At 33.9% G+C, this 21,850-nt stretch overlaps 1 protein-coding gene across 6 annotated transcripts in view; it reads left to right on the forward strand.

Annotated features, from left to right (window-relative positions):
• TSGA10 (testis specific 10) overlaps positions 1–16,762 on the forward strand; it is a 166,736-nt gene extending 149,974 nt beyond the window's left edge. For 5 of the 6 annotated variants that reach the window (XM_043603186.1, XM_043603184.1, XM_043603188.1 and 2 more), the window contains 4 exons: positions 6,332–6,534; positions 8,695–8,799; positions 8,971–9,120; positions 15,793–16,520. In XM_043603186.1, the coding sequence (XP_043459121.1) occupies positions 6,332–6,534; positions 8,695–8,799; positions 8,971–9,120; positions 15,793–15,817 (483 nt within the window). In that variant the 3' untranslated portion in view covers positions 15,818–16,520. Of the gene's footprint in view, positions 1–6,331; positions 6,535–8,694; positions 8,800–8,970; positions 9,121–15,792; positions 16,521–16,649 lie in introns of those variants that run through there. The other variant, XM_043603185.1, reaches the window with a different exon arrangement.
• The last annotated feature ends 5,088 nt before the right edge of the window (positions 16,763–21,850 follow it).

A 21,850-nucleotide genomic window follows, 5' to 3' on the forward strand; every position in this document is an offset into this window, starting at 1 on the left:
AAAGAGAAGCAAACTAAATCTAAAGGAAGTGGAATGAAAGAAATTATAAAGATTAGAGCATGAATTAATAGAAAACAAGATGGGAAACAGTAGAAAACATCAAAAAAACACAAAATGTTCTTTCACAATATCAACAAAATTGATAAAACTTTAGTTAGAATGAGTAAGTGTGTGTGTGTGTGTGTGAGAGAGAGAAGTCAAATTACTAAAACTAGGGATGAAAGGGGGACATCACTACCAATCATACAGAAAATAAAAGGATTATAAGGGAATATTATGAGCAACTAAATGCCAAAAATTACATAATTTAGGCGAAATCAATGTAAATTCCCAGAAAGACAGAAAGTACTGAAACTGACTTAAGAAAAAATAGAAAATCTAAATATATCTATAACAAGTAATTAAATTGAGTTAGTAATTTCAAAACATCCATAAAGAAATGTTTAGACCCAGGTAGCTTTAGTTGTAAATTCTTCCAATGTTTAAAGATGAGTTTTGTTGGGGCGCCTGGGTGGCGCAGTCGGTTAAGCGTCCGACTTCAGCCAGGTCACGATCTCGCGGTCCGTGAGTTCGAGCCCCGCATCGGGCTCTGGGCCGATGGCTCGGAGCCTGGAGCCTGTTTCCGATTCTGTGTCTCCCTCTCTCACTGCCCCTCCCCCATTCATGCTCTGTCTCTCTCTGTCCCAAAAATAAATAAACGTTGAAAAAAAAAATTAAAAAAAAAAAAGATGAGTTTTGTTTTTGGTGAAAATCCCTGACTTAATATCATACTTAATGTTGAAAGACTGAATGCTTTCCCCTTTTCTTGTCAGTAGCAAGATAAGAATGCTGTCTGCACCTCTTCTAATTTACCACTGCACTAGAGGTGCTAACCTGGGCAATTAGGCAAGAAAAAGAAATAAATGGCATCAGATTGGTAAAGAAGTAGAACTATCTTTATTCATAGATGACATGATCTTGGATATGAAAAATCCTAAGGAGTCTGCTAAAAACCTAAAATTAATAAATGAGTTAATCAAGGTTGCAGGATATAAGATCAGTGTACAATAATCAATTACATTTCTATATATTAGGAATGAACAATCCAAAAATGAAATGAAAACAATTCAATCAGATGGGATTGCATCAAGAGGAGATAAAGTACTTAGGAATAAATTTAACAAAAGTAGTGCCAAACTTATACTTTACAAAACTAGAAAACATTGCTAAAAAAATTTAAAGAGGACCTGAATAAATGGAAAGACATCCCATATTCATGGATTAGAAGACTAAACACTGTTAAAAAGGTAATACTACCCTAAAGTGACCTACAGATTTAATACAATGCCTATCAGCATCCCAGCTTGTTTCTTTGTAGAAGTTAACAAGGTGATACAAAATTAATGTGGAAGTTCAAGTAAAACAATCTTGAAAAATAACAAAATTAGAGAACTAACACTTCCCATTTTCAAAACTGACTACAAAACTACAGTAATCAAGATAGTGCAATACTAGCATAAGAAAAGACATATAAGTCAGTAGAACAGAATTGAGAATCCAGAAACAAACTCTTACATTTGTGGCCAAATGATTTTCAAAAAATTGATGCCAGTACAATTTAATGGGGAAAGAATAGTCTTTTCAATGAATGGTACTGGGACAACTGAACATCTGCATGGAAAAGAATGAACTTGGATTCCTATCACATACCATAAGATGGATTATAGTCCTGTAGGTAAGAGCTAAAATTATAAAACTTAATTAGGAAGTAGAAGTAAACCTTTGTGACTTTTGGTTAAGTAATCCACATCAAAAGCACAAGCAACACAAGAAAAAATAAAATAATTTTATCAAAATAAAAACTTTTGTGCTGCAAATAATATCATCAATAAATTAAAAATATAATGCACAGACTGGTTAAAAATTATAAAGCATGTATATAAGAGAATCGTATCTAGAAAATATAAAGAACTCTTACAACTTAATAACTAAAAAAATTGTCAAAAAATCTCAATAGACATTTCTCTATAGAAGAGACATAAATAGCCAATAAGTACATGAAAAAGTGCATAATATCATTAACAGAGAAATGCAAATCAAAACTATACCACTTCACAACCACTAGAATGGCTATAAAATAATTTTAAAAACAATAACAGGTATTGGCAAAGATGTAAAGAATTTGGAGCATTCAAAATTCAGACATTGCTATTGGAAATATAAGTTCACTTTGGAAAATATTTTGGCAGTTCTTCAAAATGTTAAAAATAGGATTACCATAAAGTCCAGAAACTTTACTCCTGTGTATCAAAGAGGAATGAAAATAGAGGTCCACTCTAAAACTAAGAACAAATGTTCTTAGCAGCATTATTTATACTAGCCAGAAGGTGTAAATAACTTATATGTTCCTACACCTGTGCAACCAAATGTTATTTGGCAATAAAAACAATGAAATATGGATACATGCTATAACATGGATGATCCTTGAAAACATTATGCTAGGTAAAGGAAACAAGTCACAAATGACCACATACAAATTATGTTATTCCATTTATTTGAAATGTCTAGGGGCGCCTGGGTGGCGCAGTCGGTTAAGCGTCCGACTTCAGCCAGGTCACGATCTCGCGGTCCGGGAGTTCGAGCCCCGCGTCGGGCTCTGGGCTGATGGCTCAGAGTCTGGAGCCTGTTTCCGATTCTGTGTCTCCCTCTCTCTCTGCCCCTCCCCCGTTCATGCTCTGTCTCTCTCTGTCCCAAAAATAAATAAAAGTTGAAAAAAAAAATTTGAAATGTCTAAAAGAAGACAGATTATAGAGCCAGATAATAGATTGGAGAATGCCTAGGGATGGTGCTGCAGCAGGTGGGGTGGGTGCAGAGTTACTGTTAATCGATACTGAGCTTCATTTTGGGATGATGAAAAAGTTGTAACACTAGAGTATGAGATTGTGGCATGTTTGCACAACTCTGTTAATATACTAAAAACAATTATTTTTTCCATTGGATATAATTTCCTACTTTGTCAAAAATTAGTTGACCATATAGTTGTGGGTCCATTTCTGGGTTTTCTATTTTGTTCCATTGATCTGTCTGTTTTTGTGCCAGTACTGTACCATCCTGATGACTACAGCTTTGTAATATAGCTTGTAATACAGATTGTAATATAGCAATCCAGAGTTGTGATGCCACCAGCTTTGCTTTACTTTTTCAAGATTGCTTTGGCAATCGAGGTCCTTTGTGGTTCCATACACATTTTAGGTTTGTTCTAGCTCTGTGAAAAATTCTGGTATTATTTTGATAGGGATTATGTAGATTTTGGGCAGTAGTATAGACATTTGGATAATATTTCTCTTATGATCCACAAGCATGGAATATTTTTACATTTCTTTGTGTCTTCTTCAGTTTCTTTCATGAGTGTTCTATAGTTTTCAGCGTACTCGTCTTTTACCTCTTTGGTTAGGTTTATTCCTAAGTATCTTATGGGTTTTGGTGCAGTTGTAAATGGGATCAATTCCTTGATTTCTCTCTCTGCTGCTTCATTATTGGTGTATAGAAATGCAACTGATATCTGTACATTGATTTTGTATCCTGTGATTTACTGAATTCATGGATCAGTTCTAGCAGTTTTGTTGGAGTCTTTTGGATTTTCTATATAGAGCATCCTGTCATCTGTGAATAGTGAAAGTTTGACTTCTTCCTTTCCAATTTGGATGTCTTTTATTTCTTTTTGTTGTCTGATTGCCAATGCTAGAACTTCAAGTACTGTGTTAAATAACAATAGTAAGAGTGGACATCTCTGTCTTGTTCCTGAGCACATAGGAAAAGCTCTCAGTTTTTCCCTATTGAGGATGGTATTATCTGTGGGTCTTTTGTATATGGCCTTTATGATGTTGAGGTATGTTCCCTCTCTGTACTTTGTTGAGGCTTTTTATCAAGAACAGATGCTGCACTTTGTCCAATACTTTTTTTCTGCATCGATATTACTCAGCCATAAAAAAGAATGAAATCTTGCCATTTGCAATGATGTGGATGGAGCTAGAGTGTATTATGCTAACCAAAATAAATCAGAGAAAGACACCATAGAATTTCACTCATATGTGGAACTTAAGAAACAAAACAGATGAACATAGGGGAAAGAAAAAAGAGAGAGAGAGAGAAACAAACCATAAGGGACTCTTAACTATAGAAAACAAACTGAGGGTTGCTGGAGGGGAGGTGGGTGGGGGATGGGCTAAATGGGTGATGGGTTTTAAGGAGGGTGCTTGTTTGTAATGAGCATTGGGTGTTTAACTTAAGTGATGAATCACTAAATTCTACTCCTGAAACCAATATTACACTATATGTTAACTAACTATAATTTAAATAAAAACTTGAAAAAAAATCCAATTGAATTGTACCTTTTATTTATTTGAATTGTACCTTTTAAATGGGTGAGTTGTATGGTACATAAATTATATTCCAATAAAGCTGCTGCTGCTGCAAAAAAAGTCATGCTTCATTTTGTATTCTTGCTAGCAAAGTGTATATACTTGCCATTGCCCATTAAAAAATTTTTTTTCTTTTTAGAGAAAGAGAGAGTGCATGCGTGAGTGGGGGAGAGGGCCAGAGGGGAGAACAAGATGGGGGGGCGGAGAGAATCTCAAGCAGGCTCCATGCTCACTGCAGAGCCCGACGCAGGGTTCAATCCCATGATCCTGGGATAATGACCCAGGCTGAAATCAAAAGTCAGACGCTCAACCGACTGAGCCACCCAGGTGCCATGCCATTGCCCATTTTAATGTTAACCAATACACACTAAGAAATCTGCCAATTTGATAAACTAGAATGGTGGTTCAGCTGAGAGATAGTTTGCTCCCCTGTGGCCATTCAGCAATATCTGGAGACTGGGGTGGGGGAATGCTACCAGCCTCTAATAAGTAGAGGCCAAGGATGCTGCTAAATATCCTACAGTGCATAAGGCATCTCCCTACACCGAATAATTATCCACCCCAAAATGTCAGTAGTGTCAAGATTAAGAAACCCTGTACTAGAAATAGCATCTTATTTCAATTTATACTCACTTGAATATTAGTAAGGGTAGTTTTTTTTCCCCACATGTTTACTAATGAGCTTTATTTTATAAATCATCTGTTCATATCATTAGTTCATATTTCTCATCAATTTGTATGAGTTCCTTTTAGTAGTAAGATATTAACCATTTTATTTATTGAGTTTCTTTTAAAAATTTTTTAAAAACTTGAGTATAGTTGAGACACAATGTTACATTAGTTTCAGGTGTACAACATAATGATTCAATAAGGGTATACTGATGCTGTGCTCACCTCTAGTATAGCTACCATTTGTCACGATACAAACAGTATATTTTTCCAGTTTCCTTATAAATTTCGGTTAGGTTTATAATCAATATGTTTATTTTTTATATGGCTATACATCATTTTTAATTATATCTAGTCTAGACAGTTCTTCCCTACCTGCTCACCCCTCCCCCAATAATTTCATTTTTATTAAATTCTTTTTTCTTAGAGTTCTACTTTTGCATATTTAACTTTTTAATTTTTTTTTTTTACGTTTATTTATTTTTGAGACAGAGAGAGACAGAGCATGAACGGGGGAGGGGCAGAGAGAGAGGGAGACACAGAATCGGAAGTAGGCTCCAGGCTCCGAGCCATCAGCCCAGAGCCCGACGCGGGGCTGGAACTCACAGACCGCGAGATCGTGACCTGAGCTGAAGTCGGATGCTCAACCGACTGAGCCACCCAGGCGCCCCGCATATTTAACTTTTTAAATACATGTATAATTTATTGTAATGTGTATTATGAGATAAGGAATACTTTTTTTCTACATATCAATGTCTGATCTTCTTTTGAAGAAACATTTGGCTTACAGAGCATTTTTGAGGCTCAAGATAACCTTCATAAAATGAAGCTTTCCACAGGTTTATACAAGAGAGAGAATGTGCAGTTATTCCTTATCTTCCTTAACTATGAAATGCAATAACATTCTATAAGGTAGTTAGGTGTTTGTAACTCACCTAACTCAGGACAAAGCAGTAGTCATGTATATCACCATGTCAATCTTGCAGAATTATATAAAGAAATATCAACACTGGAAATGGAAATTATTTGCAGTTTGGGATTATTAATAAGTCTTTACTTAAATTAATTTTGATCCTATCAAAAAAATTGGAGTTGGAGAAAGTGATCCTGTGTGTATATTTGGTAAGAAGGAGGATATTTCTAATTAAGAAATTAAAAGGGGTTTTGAATTTATAACATAATACAGAAATTTTATGAGTCTCTGATAATCAGTTCAATAAATGAATGGGAATAAGTATAGATATCTTCCTATTATTGTACAGATGGAGAATGAGTTAGATTCCGCTCGCTCTGAAATAGAACTCCTCAGGAGTCAGATGACAAATGAGAGAATCTCTATGCAGAATCTAGAAGCTTTGCTGGTGGCCAATCGAGACAAAGAATATCAGTCTCAGATAGCGCTTCAAGAAAAAGAATCTGAAATTCAGCTTCTCAAAGAACACCTTTGTTTGGCAGAAAGTAAAATGTGAGTTGGTTAGCAACATAATAGCATAAAGTCATATTTTAAATAATTTTTATACTTTGTAGGGTAGTCGAATTTTAAAGCTGGAATTTAGACAATTTAGTGCCTATCTTCTGCCATCGGTTAAACTGAGGACCAGAAACATTGTGATTTGCCTAAGATTTATTATTCATTTCTATTATATATTTATCTAAATGCGTCTAAATTTATTTATTATTTATTTTTATTTTTTTATAAATTTTTTTTGTCAACGTTTATTTATTTTTGGGACAGAGAGAGACAGAGCATGAACGGGGGAGGGGCAGAGAGAGAGGGAGACACAGAATCGGAAACAGGCTCCAGGCTCTGAGCCATCAGCCCAGAGCCTGACGCGGGGCTCGAACTCATGGACCTTGAGATCGTGACCTGGCTGAAGTCGGACACTTAACCGACTGCGCCACCCAGGTGCCCCTAAATGCATCTAAATTTAAATTTAACCATCTCTGTTGATTATTTCCGACAGAGCTTTGGATATAGTAGAATGACCTGAAATATTACCTTGTAGAAATATTATAACAAGTTCTTAGAAAAAAAAATTAAGCACTTAGGAAACCAGAAGAATTTTTCTATTTATAGACCCACCTGGTATTGTTACCTAGTCTTTAGACTTGTCACATAGTATTTCCTTATGTACCTATAGGTATATACTGGGTACTTGGAAGAACTCCCACATTCATATAATACTGAAGACCTTGCTTAGAGTACTGATTTTAGCTTAAAATTTTTTTAATTTATTTTTGAGAGAGAGAGAGACAGAGAGTGAGCAGGAGAGGGGCAGAGAGAGAGAGAGAGAGAGACAGAGAGACAGAGAGACAGAGACATAGAATCTGAAGCAGGTTCCAGGCTCAGAGCCTGATGCAGGACTCAAACTCACGAACCGTGAGATCATGACCTGAGCGGAAGTCGGACCCTTATCAACTGAGCCACTCAGGCGCCCCTTGGCCTTCCCCCCCCCACCCCCCAAGCATCCATATCACCATTAGCATCTTATTACAAGACTCTTAGCTGGAAGATTCAGTAGAAATGCCTGCCTATATAGTGAATGTTTTTATTACTAAACTTGGTGACCTCTCACAAAAACTGATGGGGACCCTCAGCCTCTATTCTTATGTCCCATCTATGACACTTTTTCATCCAGCCTCATCTGAGCATGGGACCTGGAAAAGAGGAATCATGGTCTCAGTAATCAGTCACTCCGGAGCCCCTGACTGAGCAAAGGCTGCAAAGCCAGGGCCAGTTTCCTTGAGAAACTGTTGTCAGGTTATGGCAGCTGTGAGTCATTCTTTTCCGTCACCACAGCTGGGATTCAACCGGTTCAGCAGGATCATTTTCTCAAGCTGGTTTGTGGAAATTGGCCTTAGTGAAATGTACCCAAACCCCCACCTTCAGGGGTACATTCTATTTTAGACTGGTTGATAAGTACTATCATTCAGAACTAGTAAGCATAATAAACATTAGTGTTCTTAGTCTCTAAAGTTTAGATTTTAGTAGTTAACATTGCAGTTGTGAAGGCAAGCAAAGAGGATAGAATGTCCTATGTAAGTATCATTCATTGTTGTCATTGTCTTCCTTATGATAGTGTGCCTAATGACAGGGTTTTTGAGGCACTGTTTACCCCTAAAGAAAATCCTGCTAAATTGAAGAGATTTTATGTTTTTAACAGTTTGGATATCAAATTTCATTACAAATTGTGTAAATCAAATTTCATTATAAGTATATGTAAAGCACTTGGTTGATCTACTAAATATATATAATAGACTAAATTAATCATGGTGTTTTATTATTTGGTTATAGTACTACTTTACATATAATACCTTAAAGTACTTTAAAAATAGATAATATAGATAGATAATAGATAATATTATCCCATCTAAACATAGGGAAACTGAGACAGAGGTTTAACTAATTGGATGGGACTGACACAGCTTAAGCTTTTCAAGTAGGCTATTTTCATATTTATTACATTTAAAATTGGCATATTTTAGGTGAACTAATATATCCATAAAATCACAGTTTGGCTTGGTTCCAGCTGAGAAGCCATTGCCAATATGGTTTAATGCACTCTAGAAGTCCTTGCCGTATTTTAAGCTTAATCAGCTGTCACTCCTATGTTTTTTTACACAGGGCCATCCAGAGTAGAGATGTGGCCCAGTTCAGAAATGTTGTAACACAATTGGAAGCTGATTTAGACATTACCAAACGACAACTAGGGACAGAGCGCTTTGAAAGGTAAGTTTGTCTCTCTGCAGTGTTCAGTCTGGAAGGCACTTTTTAAGATAACAACACATTTTGATAATTTCATGATGGTTAGCTTTTAAAGTGTGAACTGAACTACAGTTTTATGACACTATTAATAACATCACTGGATATAAAGTTTAAAAGCCCCTTATTTTGCTTTAGGGAGAGGGCCGTGCAGGAACTTCGCCGCCAGAATTACTCAAGTAATGCTTATCATTTGAATACTACCATGAAGCCAAATACAAAATGTCATTCACCAGAACGTGCTCACCATCGATCTCCTGACCGAGGCCTAGATCGATCGTTAGAAGAGTAAGTAATTTAAAGATCCTTTCTTTGGGTACCATATACCAATACTTGAGGGAGTAAGGAAGCTCAAAAACAATCTATCATTAATAGTGCTATTTAAATACAATTACATAGGTAATATAGACATAATATATATACATAATAATATACATAGGTATATAGACATAAAAATATTTTGATAACTTTATGTAAATTTGCTAAAATGAAAGATCTCCACTCTATCTAATGTTGACATAAATTATATTTTTAAATCTGATTTTCTTTTTGTTCTAAAACAAATTTTTTCATATACTTTATTAATAAAATATTGGTTAATATAGCACCATAAAATATTTATGCTTTAGGAAAGTAGTTTATTTTTCAGAAGAGAATATTTTAGATATATTCCTATAAGTCACAAATTTTGTAAAAACATTTGTATTTTGATATAAATTAAAACTTATAAGAAGTTATAAAAAGAAAATAATGCAGAGAACAGCTATATACCTTTTACCCATACTCGTTAAAATTTTACCCCTTTTACTTTCGATGTGTTTGAGGCAACACATTTGCTGTCTCACGTACTCACACTCTTGCATATATTCCTTCTCTCTCCATATATGCACACACACACACGCACAGTCACACACACACATGTTTTAAAAACATAAGCAATCTCTCCAGTTCCAAACCATCCTCTCAGGTGTTTTCCTTCCCTTTTTCCATTTTGTACATGTATGTCCTTTCCTCTATAGTAAGGACCCTGGCTCAACATCAACATGTTTACTCAACAATATGCACATACTCATTTGCTCAATCCCAGAATGCATCTAAAATAGTTTCAAAATTTCTTCACCTGTGTCCCTACAACAAACAGACCAACTTAAAAGTTCAGGATCCATTTGTAATTCCTGTCTTCATACACTACTTTGCACAAATCTTAAGAGTATATAGTCAAATACTGAGTTGATAAATTACTTGGATTAACCTTTTCCCCCCTCTTTTCCTGTGATTATAGTATACAGTTGAAATAACATTAGGTTCATTTATTTCACTTTGCTTTCGTTTTTTCATTTTTCCCCTTCCTAGTTTTTTCCTTGATTTAATTTTATGTTTGAATATGTAGACTAACAGGCTTTTAAAAGTCAAAACTCTGCAAATTCTGTATGCCTTCCATCCCATGTCCCCCATATTCCTTTATGGTCTTATGATAATGACATTCAGGTATATTTTTATTTTTCTTTTCATATGCAAAAGGTAGCATATTATATATGCTTCTTCACACTTTGCTTTTCTCTCTTTTAGAAGTCACTCCATATTAGTTCATAGTGATTTTCCTCATTCTTTTCTATAGCTGCATAGTATTCCTTTGTATGGATATACCATAATTATGCAAACCTTCTACATTTGGACATTTAGGTGGTTTTCAGCAATTTGAAATTACAAATAAAGCTGTAATGAATAATCTTATCCAAATGTATTTTCGTAATTGTGGAGGCGTATCTTCAGGATAAAATCCTAGAATCAGGATTTCTGGGTCAAGGGGTAAATGTGTTATGTATATAGTTTTCTTAAATAGTGCCAAATTCTCCTATATAGGGGTTGTACCATTTTTCACTCCCACTAGATATGGGTGAGAGTGCCTGTTTCCCCACAGCCTCACCAGCAGAGTATACTGTCAAGTTCTTGAATTTATACCAGTATGGTGGGTAAGAAATGGTACTTAAGTGTAGTTTTAATTTGCATTTTTCTTTTTATGAGTGAATTTGAATATCTTTTCATATGTTTAAGGGCTGTTTTAATATCTCTTATTTTTGAATTATCTATTCCATTGCCCATTTTTCTACTGGAATTTTTTTGTTAAAAATTTTTTTATAAATGTGAGAAATTAGCTCTTTATCAATGATAAATGTTGCAAATATTTTCTTCTACTTTGCCCTTTTTCTTTTGATTTTGCATATACTATTTTTCCCATGGAAAAATGTTTATTTTTATGTAATCAAATTTTTAAATGTATTTTAATGCATCCATATTTCTGTTTATAGTTAGAAAAATCTTTCCTTGTACTCAGATAGATAATAGATAATAGACGAAATAATGTTTTACATACACATATATATATATATATATATATATATATATATATATATATGGTTTTACTTTTTACATTTAGATTTATGATCCTTTTAGAGCCTTTTTTTGTTTACAAGGTATGAAGAATGGATCTAATTTTACCTTTTTCCAAATGACCAACCAGTAGTCCTAAGAAAAGATTTTGCTCCAGTGGTTCAAGTTTCTTTTTAGACTTTCTCTTTTATTCCTTTGGGTCTATTTATGTTCCAGTCCCACACTACTTTAATTATAGAGCCTTTGTAATATTTTTAGTTTTGGGGGGGCTAGTCTGATGGTTTGCTAGTAAACTGACTCTCCAAGGAAGGCGAGGGAGAAGCCCTGACTTGTAGCATTTGACAGTTTTAGTAGTGTAAATATGCCCACTGTGGGGGCATTCTTTCTTTTATTGAAGTGCAGTTGACATACAATGTTATAGTAGTGTCAGGTGTACAACATAGTGATTACACAATTCTATATGTTGCACAGTTTCAAGCAACCAAGCTGGTTTAACCGCGAGCTCACAAAATTCCTGAATATTTACAATCAACTACGAGCCAGCTCCAGCATACCAAAGGGCTAATGCTTGTAAGAGCTCTTCCTTTTAAGTGTTGACCTATATTTTCTTGTGAGTTTATTTTCCATATGAAATTTGGGGTCAATTTGTCTAGTTCCATTAAAAAAAAAACCTTGGGATTTTTATTAGAATCACATTAAACTTATAAATTAACATGTGGAGAAATGACATCTCAATAATGTTGAGATGTCCTAACCAAGAAGAGATATGTCTTTCCATTTGTTCAAACTCACTTTGTGTCATTCAAGAATGACTTGTAGTTTTCTTTATACAGGTTTTTAACACTTCTTGTTAAGTTTATTCCTAATTATTTTATCTTTAGATTTTTCCCTCATTCATTATATCTTCAAATATGCTGTTTTTACATGTAAATTTATCATGTTGCCTTGCTAAATTTTTTTATTGTTTCATTAAGTTTTGTCATTGATTTTTTAGAAAATTCCAAGTATATTATCATGTCATCTGCAAAAAGAGATCATTTTGTTTCTTCTTCTATTTTTATCTCTTGAATTGTATTCTCCAGTTCATTGCATTACCTAGTATCTTCAGAATAGTGATAAATGGTAGTGAAGAAAATGGGCATCTTTGTTTTGATTCTGACCTTAAGTGGGAATACCTCTAGGGTTTGTCAAATAAGTATAAGATGCTGGCTTTAAGATTGAGATGTAAATGTTTTATAATATCCACTCATTTTTATCTTCTCAAGATTATTTTAATTAGGAATGGGTGTTTTTTCAGCATCTATGGAGATATGGTTTTTCTCTTTAGAACTATTAATATGAGAATTATATTAAAATATTTTCAAATATTGAACCATCTTTGAATTTGTGGTATAAACCCTGCTTTGTTTTAGTGTATTCTTAATGTTCACTAATATTTTATTTTAGATTTGTGTATTAATATTTATAAACAACATTGGTCTGAATTTTTTTCTTTGCCCTATCTTACCAAGTTTAGATATCAACGTTATCTTTGCTTCAGAAAAGGAATTGGAGAGTTTTTCATTTACTATGCCTTGAAACAATTTATGTAGTTTGTGATTATCTGATCTCTAAGGATTTGGTTCTTTCTGTTTTGTGGGGTATATACTTCCTTGATAAATTTTGTTTTTTGTTTTTTGTTTTTCGAACTTGTTTTAAACTTTCCCTATATTCTGTTTATCTAAAAATTACCCATTTCCTTTCAGTTTTTTAATTTATTGCACAGAAAGAACCAATGCTATATCTTATGAATTTAAAAATTTTCTCTGTATCAATAGTTATATGCCATTGTCATTTCTTAATTGTGTATGTGTGCTTCCCTCTCCTATTTCTTGGTTACTTTAGCCAGTGTTTTGTTTACTTTGTTCATTGCTTCAAAGAACCAGCATTTTGACTTACTGATTTATTTTTCTTTATCTTATTTTTTTTTTTTAATTTTTTTTTTTCAATGTTTATTTATTTTTGGGACAGAGAGAGACAGAGCATGAACGGGGGAGGGGCAGAGAGAGAGGGAGACACAGAATCGGAAACAGGCTCCAGGCTCTGAGCCATCAGCCCAGAGCCCGACGCGGGGCTCGAACTCACGGACTGCGAGATCGTGACCTGGCTGAAGTCGGACGCTTAACCGACTGCGCCACCCAGGCGCCCCTCTTTATCTTATTAATTTATGGTTTTGCTTATATTATTTTCTTCCTGTGCTTTTTATTTACTTTGTTGGATTTTTTCCTTAGTATTTTTAAGTTAGGAACTCATTTATTGCCATTCTTTCATTCTTATTGATGTAAATATTTAGGGCTATGAATTTTCCGGTGACCATTGCTTTAAATATATCCCATAGATTCTGATATGTAATATTTCATTACCATTATTTTTCAGAAATTCTCTAATTTCTATTTGTATTTTCACTTTTATCCAAAAGTTATTTGACGGAAAATCTTTAACCTTCCAATAAGAAGGGCTTTTTGCGTTTGTGTTTCATTTTTTAATTTCTGGTGTTATTTTGTGATTAGAGTATTTTCTATAATATTTCTATTTTGTGTAACTACTGAGACTTTCTTTAAAAATTTTTTTAAAATATTTATTTTTGAGAGAGACACAAAGTGTGAGTGAGGAAGGGGCAGAGACAGAGGGAGACAGAATCCCAAGCAGGCTTCAGGCTCTGAGCTGTCAGCACAGAGCCCAACACAGGGCCCGAACTTACCAACCGTGAGATCATAACCTCAGCCGAAGTCAGATGCTCAACTGACTGAGCCCCCCAGGCACCCCTATTGATATTTTCTTTGTACTTTACTACATGATAAATTTTTGTGGGTAGCTCATGTGCACTTGAAAAGATATATTCTTTCTTATCAAGGTATATATTTCTGGTATATATATATATATATATTTAAAAGATTTACCTTTTTTATTTTATTAGTTCTTTTGTTTTACTAAAAATCTTCAATTATTATTATATTTTTATTTCTTTTTGTATCTCCTATAAATTTGGTTTTATGTAGGTGGTGTACCGCTTTATTTGTTGCATAGATATAATGAACATTATGTGTGTGCACTAATATCCTCATTGTGGGATGTGGATTTTATGAAGTGTACTTTTAAAAGTGTACTTTTAATTTTTTGGAGGTGGGAGGGGCTCGGTGTCTACCTTGTCTGGTATTAAGAGTTACAAGTACTTATTGTCTCCATCTGCCTGGCAAACCTTTGTCCATCTCTTTATTTTTAGCTTTTCTGAATCACTGCATTTTAGGTACCTCTCATGTTTATAGCATGGATTTAAGTTTTGCTTTATGGGCTATTTTGAAATAATGGATGAGTTAAACTTTTCACATTATTAATATGATTGAAATTTGGTATCAACTCTGTCATGTTATCTTATGATAACTTTGTTTATCATGTGACATTTATTGTATTTTTCAATTTGACTTTTCTTCTTTACTTTTTATAATTTCTTTTAATATTTAAGACGTTTGTACTTTATTATAGTAGTCTCCTTTCTATTAATAATTTTAATAGTGCCCTTAATTCCCTTTTTTCTTATTTAAGCTTTGCTGGTAGTTTGAATGATATACTTTGACTACCACCTATTATCTAGACAATAGTCAATGTACTTCATTTACTTTCCCTAACCACTGATCTCTCTCCTATCCCTATAGTTTTGCCTTTTCAGTGTTATCATATAAATAAAATCATGTATGTAGCTTCCAATGGCTTTTACTCAGAATCATATATTAGAGATTTATCCAGATTATTGTGTGGATCAGATGTTGTCGTATGTTCCTTTTAACTGCTGAGTTGTATTTCCTTGTATGTTTATGTCACAGTTTTGTTTGCTTTGTTACACTATTTTGAAATGACTACAGTCTCACACATAGTTGCAAAAATAGTACAGATAATCCTTCTTCCCAGCATCCCTAATGGCAATATTTTACAAACCAGGAAATTGATATTGGTACAATATAATTAATTAGTCCATAGGCCTTTTAGATTTCATTCATTTTTACATGCACTCATATGTATGTGTGTGCACGGTTTTTTTTACACACCATACATATACCACAATTACAAGCAACATACTGTACTATATTCTCTATCAGCACCAAGGAACTTGCTCCCTTATTATACCTTTTTATGGTCACAAGCCTCCCCTTCTCCGCCCTGACAAACACTAATTTGTTTTCTCTATCTTTAATTCTGTCATTTTGATAATGTTATATAAATGGAATTACACACAGTATGTAACTTTTTGAGACTGGATTTTTTCATTTAGCACAATTCCCATGAGATCGATCCAAGTTGTTGTATTTATCAATAGTTCATTTCTTTTTATCGTTGAATATTATTCCATGATAGCGATGTACCACAGTTTGTGAAAGCTGAATGAAAAAAATACATTGTATATGTTTTCCTTCACAGACGCTGGGGAAAAAAACCTTAAGAATTGCCAAAGTAATGTTACAATACATTTTTTATACATGGGTGAAATCATTGAGTTAAAAATATTAATCTGCATAATTTTTTTCTCTTTCATAGGAATCTTTGCTATAGAGATTTCTGACATGCGAAAAGATTCTTCACATCCTTGGGAAAGGTCAAAGTTACAAACGTTTTTTTTTTGCTATATGATTGCATTTATCTTTTGAATGCTTGACAATGTTAAATGTATTTATTAACTTTGTGCCTCTGAATCTGTGTTCTCATGTGCCATATGGCAGTGGTCCAAAATGATATATAGAAACAAAAATGCATATGGCTCTTTCTATCCATGCAATAGTAGTGAGTGTAAAATCTGCTTACTTCACTATTGAACACTGTTATGTTAACTATCCGGAGTAAATAAAGAAGCTTACAAAAAGAGGGAAAAGTGTTTTTACAAAACTGATTTCCTTTCCTTTCTTGATATCTCAAATAATTGGTTGGTTAAATTTTTTCTTTGTGATTTATGCTTTCATGGCTGGTGAAGTTGTGCCAAAATAGGCACAGTTTACCAATACTGGCCTGGGACCCAATATTCCATTTTGGAACCAACCTGACATAAATTCCAGGCCATAATCTGATTTCAAAGCAGCAGATAGTAGGAGTGTGTCAGAGTTTTAAAATCCATAGTATTGTACCACTAATTAACATACATTTTCTGCAATTGTGTTTATCTCTACTATTTTTAGAAAGGTAGGTGATGCTATATTTGTCAAGAATGTAAGATTTTTTAAAAATGTGTGTTTTAATAAGTTTTCTTTAAAACATTAAAGTACTGCAATCAACTTAATTGCCATTTTATTTATTTTTTTATTTTTTGCCTATGGCAGGTGTCTATAATGTACAGTAATAAGTTTAATGATATTTTCCTATTTCTCCTAAAATCTCCTAAATCTCATCTTTTCTCTCCATAGGCTTTGGCTTAATGTTGATATTAAAGCCTGGACAGTACTGTATTTTACGTTTGATATAAGCTATTTGTATTCTTGCCATTTTAATAAAAAAAAACCCTAAGTCCTATCATTAATAATAGTCTTATGAAGTAGACAATTTCTCATTTTATATAGCAACTATGCAGTATCACTGCAGTAGGATAGTGTCCTGATTTAGGTCTTGTCTAATAATTAGCAGTGATATTTTACTATAAATTCATGCTACATATTCATTTTAGTTTGATTTTTGAAAAATTTGAGGTTTATTCATCTAGTTCAAGACAATCATTATAGATTGGTTTTACAAATTGAATAATTTAAAATAAGATGCCCTTTTGGGGAGCGTGGGTGGCTTAGTCAGTTAAGCATCCCGCTCTCAACTTAAGCTGGGGTCATGATCTCACAGTTCATGGGCTTGAGCCCCACATCGGGTTCTTCTCTGGCAGTGCAGAGACTGCTTGGGATTCTCTCTCTCTCTCGCTCTCACTCTCTCTCTGCCTATCCCCCTCTCAAGTGTTCTGTCACTCTCTCAAAATAAATAAACTTAAAAAAAATAAGATGCCCTTTTATAAACATTTTAGAGAATAATACATAAAAAGTTGTTCTTGCTAATATTAATATGCTGATAAATGTAAAAATTAATGTTTACCAGGTGATGCAATGACCTAAGCACTAGGTTACCACAACATTAATTTTAGTTTATGTACCTTCTAGAAAAGCTGACAAGGAGCTGAGTGTCGCCTGTCATTTGCACTTAATATATGTTGTATGTGGAGGGCAGTATGTGGGGAGGGGAACATGAGAGAGTAGGAATGAAGTATGAGAGAAAATATTTTCATACTTGATTAGAAGTATACTGTAGTTGACTTGTCCCATTAATTACAGAATATTTAAAGGAAAATTATATAGTGAATATAATGGGGTAAACGTTATCCAAAGTTTGGGAAACAGCAACTATATTCTTTGTTAAAACTCAAAGAAAGGATTTTTTCTTATGGTAATATTTTAAGAACACATATCATTTTAAATGAGATTCAAACCACTTGAGATAAGTACATAACAGCCAGTTGATATGGTAGAGACTGTCTAAAGCAATAAAATACACAATGCAAAAACTATACAGACATATTCTTTTCTTGATGATAAAGAAATCTGAAAAAGAGCTCTCAGCTTTGAAATGTCACTTTCAATACAAAACATCCGCTCTTGCTGAAGTAAGGGTGTTTTGAAAGAAGATTGTTAACACTTTGAGTTAAATATCTCATAGGTGCTGGGTCTTAATGCCCCTAAACTAAGTTCCAGCAATGTCTCCCCCTTGCATTCTCTGCCCTTGTTTCCCCTGGTAGAGTGTCACCAGGTACCATGTCAGATTCCTGAGCCCTGAGCCCACATGCCACCTCAGGTCAGTCCCTTCTGCTCTCATTCCACATTCACTCAACTTAAATATTAATTGCTACTACACAATACTGCTGAAAGAAATTAAAGAAGACATAAATAAGTGAAAAGACATCTCATAATCATAGATTAGAAGGCTTAATATTGTTAAGATGGCAATATTCTCCCAAACCATCTTCAGATTAAACATAATTCTTATCAAAATACCAATGGAGGGTTTTTTTTTGCAGAAATGGAAAAGCCAATCCTAAAATTTATATGGAATTGCAAGGGACTCAGAATAGCCTAAACAATCTTGAAACAGAAGAACAAAGTTGGAGGATACACATTTTCTGGTTACAAAAAGTTACTACAAAGCTGCAGTAGTCAAAATAGTGTAGTACCAGCATAAGGATAGACATATGGATGAATGGAATAGAATTGAAAGTCCAGAAATAAACCCATACATTGATGTTTGACGAAGGTGCCAAGACCATTCAATGGAGAAAGAACAGTCTCTTCAGTAGTGATGTTGGGACAACTGGATAACCACAGGCAAAAGAATGAAGTTAGACCCTTACACACCACATGCAAAAATCAACTCAAAATGGATTATATATCTAAATACAAGTGCTAAAACTATAAAACTCTTTGAGGAAAACATAGGCAAATCTTCACAAACTTGGATTTTGCAATGGTTTTTTACATATGACTTAAATGACAAGCAACAACATGAATAGATAAATTAGACTTCATCAGAATTAAAAATATTTGTGCATCAAAAGACACTATCAAGAAAGTGAAAGAGCGCACCTGGGTGGCTCAGTAGGTTAAGCATCCGACTTTGGCTCAGGTCATGATCTCACTGTGTGTATTCAAGTCCCGTGTCAGGCTCTGTGTTGACAACTCAGAGCTTGGAGCCTGCTTCAGATTCTGTGTCTCCCTCTCTCTCTGCCCCTCCCTGGCTAGTGCTCTCTCTCTCTCTTTCTCTCTCTCTCTGTCTCTGTCTCTAAAAAGTAAATAAACATTAAAAAAAAAAAGAAAGTGAAAGATAACCCAAATAATAGGAAAAAATATTTGCAAATCATGTATCTGATAAGGGTGTTAGTATCCAGAAAAATAAACAATTTTTACAACCTAACAACAAAAAAAACTCAATTTAAAAATGGGCAAAGGACTTGAATAGCCATTTCTCCAAAGAAGGTAAAGTCAATATGTAGATGAAAAAAGATACTCAACCTCATTAGTAATTAGGAAAATGGAAATTAAAACTACAAAACAAATCACTTCACATGCACTATGATGGCTATATAGAAAAGATAGACAATAACCAATATCAGTTAAAATGTGGAGAAATTGAAACTCATTGCTGGTGGAAATATAAAGTGGTACAGCCACTGTGGAACAGTTTGGCAGTTCCTCAATAAATTCAACATAGAACTACCATATGACCGAGCAATTCAACTCCTAGGTATGTATCCAAAGAATTAAAAAAGTATTCAAACAAAAATTTGTGCATGAATATTCATAGCAGCTCTAATTCACAATTAGCAAAAGATGGAAACAACCCAAATGTCAACTGATGAATGAATAAACAGAATGTGATGTATCCCTACAATAGAATATTACTCAGCCATAAATATGAATGAATTACTCATACATGGTACAACATGGATAGCCCTTGAAAACTAAGTAAAAGAATCCAGACATAAAACTACATATTTTAAGATTTCATTCATATGAAATATCCACAATAGGCAAATCCAGAGAGACAGCAGATTAGTGACTGTCAAAGGACAATGGGGAAGGACTGCTTTGTGGGTACAGGGTTTCTGTTTAAGGTGATAAACAAGTTTTAGAACAGATAATGGTAATGTTTGTACAACATTGTAAATGTACTTAATGCCACTGAATTGTACAATTTGAAATGGTTAAAATGGTAAATATTAAATGTATTTACCACAATAAAAAGGTCATTTCCTCAAGGTTTCTCTGACTCCTAACATTGGTCTAACTGGCTCAGATTCTCCTGTAAAAACATCCATCTCCTTTAACTGTCCTTTAAAGGACAGTTGTAATTAATTGTATAATTATTTGTCTATTATCTGTCTTTCCTTCTGTACTATAAGATACATCAAGGCAAGGGATGGTATCTACCTTCACCACTATATCTGCTAGGGTGTAGCACAATGTTTGACACATACTAGGTATTCTGTAAATTCTTCTGGAACAAATAAAGGAATGAATTATCCTCAATTCCTAGCAAGTCTGTCTCCTAAATATCTATGGAATAAATCTACTTTTCTCTCTTCTCACTGTAATTCAGACCATAATAAACTCTAAGTCTAGAATAATGGAACAGCTTCCTATTTAATCTCTCTTGTTTCAGTCATACTTCCATTTAATCCATTCTCCACACTGTCATCAAAGAAATAGTTTTGAAACACAAATACAATCACATTCCTCTCCACACATATACCCGATGAGTATCAGATTTGCCTTTAGACTAAAGTCCAAGCTCTTTAACATTGCCTTCATAGGTCTCTCTGATTTGGTTCTTCTTTTTTTAATCTCTTGAATGTCATATCTCACTCTTCCTACCCTACACTGATATATTACTCTGAATTACTTTCAGCACTTGGAACTGTTTATGCTTTTTTATCTCTTGACCTTTGCACATGCTCTTTCCTCTGCCTGGATTGCTCATTTTCTTTCTCTCCCATTTCCCCCTTAAGCCTGGAAAATTCTTGTTTGGCTTAACATTGTGTTCACAGCACCTATCATAGTGCCTGGCACATAATATGTGCTTATCAAATAGTTGCTTTAAAAAATGAAAGTCTAACTGGATTTCTTGTCTAACTTCTATTTGTTATTAATTTTACTTATCCTTTGTGCTCCATTGCATTCTTATTGTGTGGTCTTCTTTGTATGTTATACCTGCTAAGACTGTGAGCTCCATGAAGGCAAGGAGAATAGTCTGATTTATTTATCATGGTACAGACTGTGCTAGACTTATGGTGGCTTCCAGCTAATATATATTTCACTGAAAGAATATAGAGTATAGGTAGTTAAGATCATAGATTCTAGAGCCCCACTGCTTGACTTTACATCATGTCTCCACTTACTAGCTGTGTACTTGGGTAAGTTAAACTTAAGCTCTCTAAACTTTATTTCCCTTATTTGTAAAAGATATGTTTATAATAGTACCCAACTTAAGATAGTTATCATGTGGATTAACTGAGATAATAATATATCTCGAGTCTTAATATGTCTCAGTATAATGTCAGACAATATAGTAGGTGGTCAGTAGATGTTTTTATTGTTTGTTGAATTAATAAAGAAATCTATAGGTTTGAGACTCAAGAGAGAAAACTTGGCTGGAGGAAAAGATTTGGTAGTTCTCAGCAGGTATGCAATATGAGATCAAACAAATGAAAAACAAGGTAGGGGAAACAAAAAGTAGTTCAGGAAGAGAAAGATTAACTATAGCTTACCAGATGGCTTAGTTGTAAATACTACTTCACAGTCATAACAATGTGAGCACTGAATATAAATCTAAGAAAAATTATAAAATTAATTAATGAGAGGATGAAGGAATGGGAAAGAAGCAACGTGTGATAAAGGCTGAGAAGGAACTAAAGCTACATTTTCTTCTTCCATAGTGATAAGTCAATAGATATGCCTAAAACTGAAAAATCAAGAAATAGCAATATAAGTATGTTATTTAACTATAAGGATACCTAAGCAATCAGCTAAAGAGGTAAAAATGATTGTTTTTCGGAGGGAGAAGTGTAGAGGTGAGAATGAGG

The sequence above is a fragment of the Prionailurus bengalensis genome, chromosome A3 (assembly GCF_016509475.1).
Source record: "Prionailurus bengalensis isolate Pbe53 chromosome A3, Fcat_Pben_1.1_paternal_pri, whole genome shotgun sequence".
Taxonomy (NCBI): domain Eukaryota; kingdom Metazoa; phylum Chordata; class Mammalia; order Carnivora; family Felidae; genus Prionailurus; species Prionailurus bengalensis.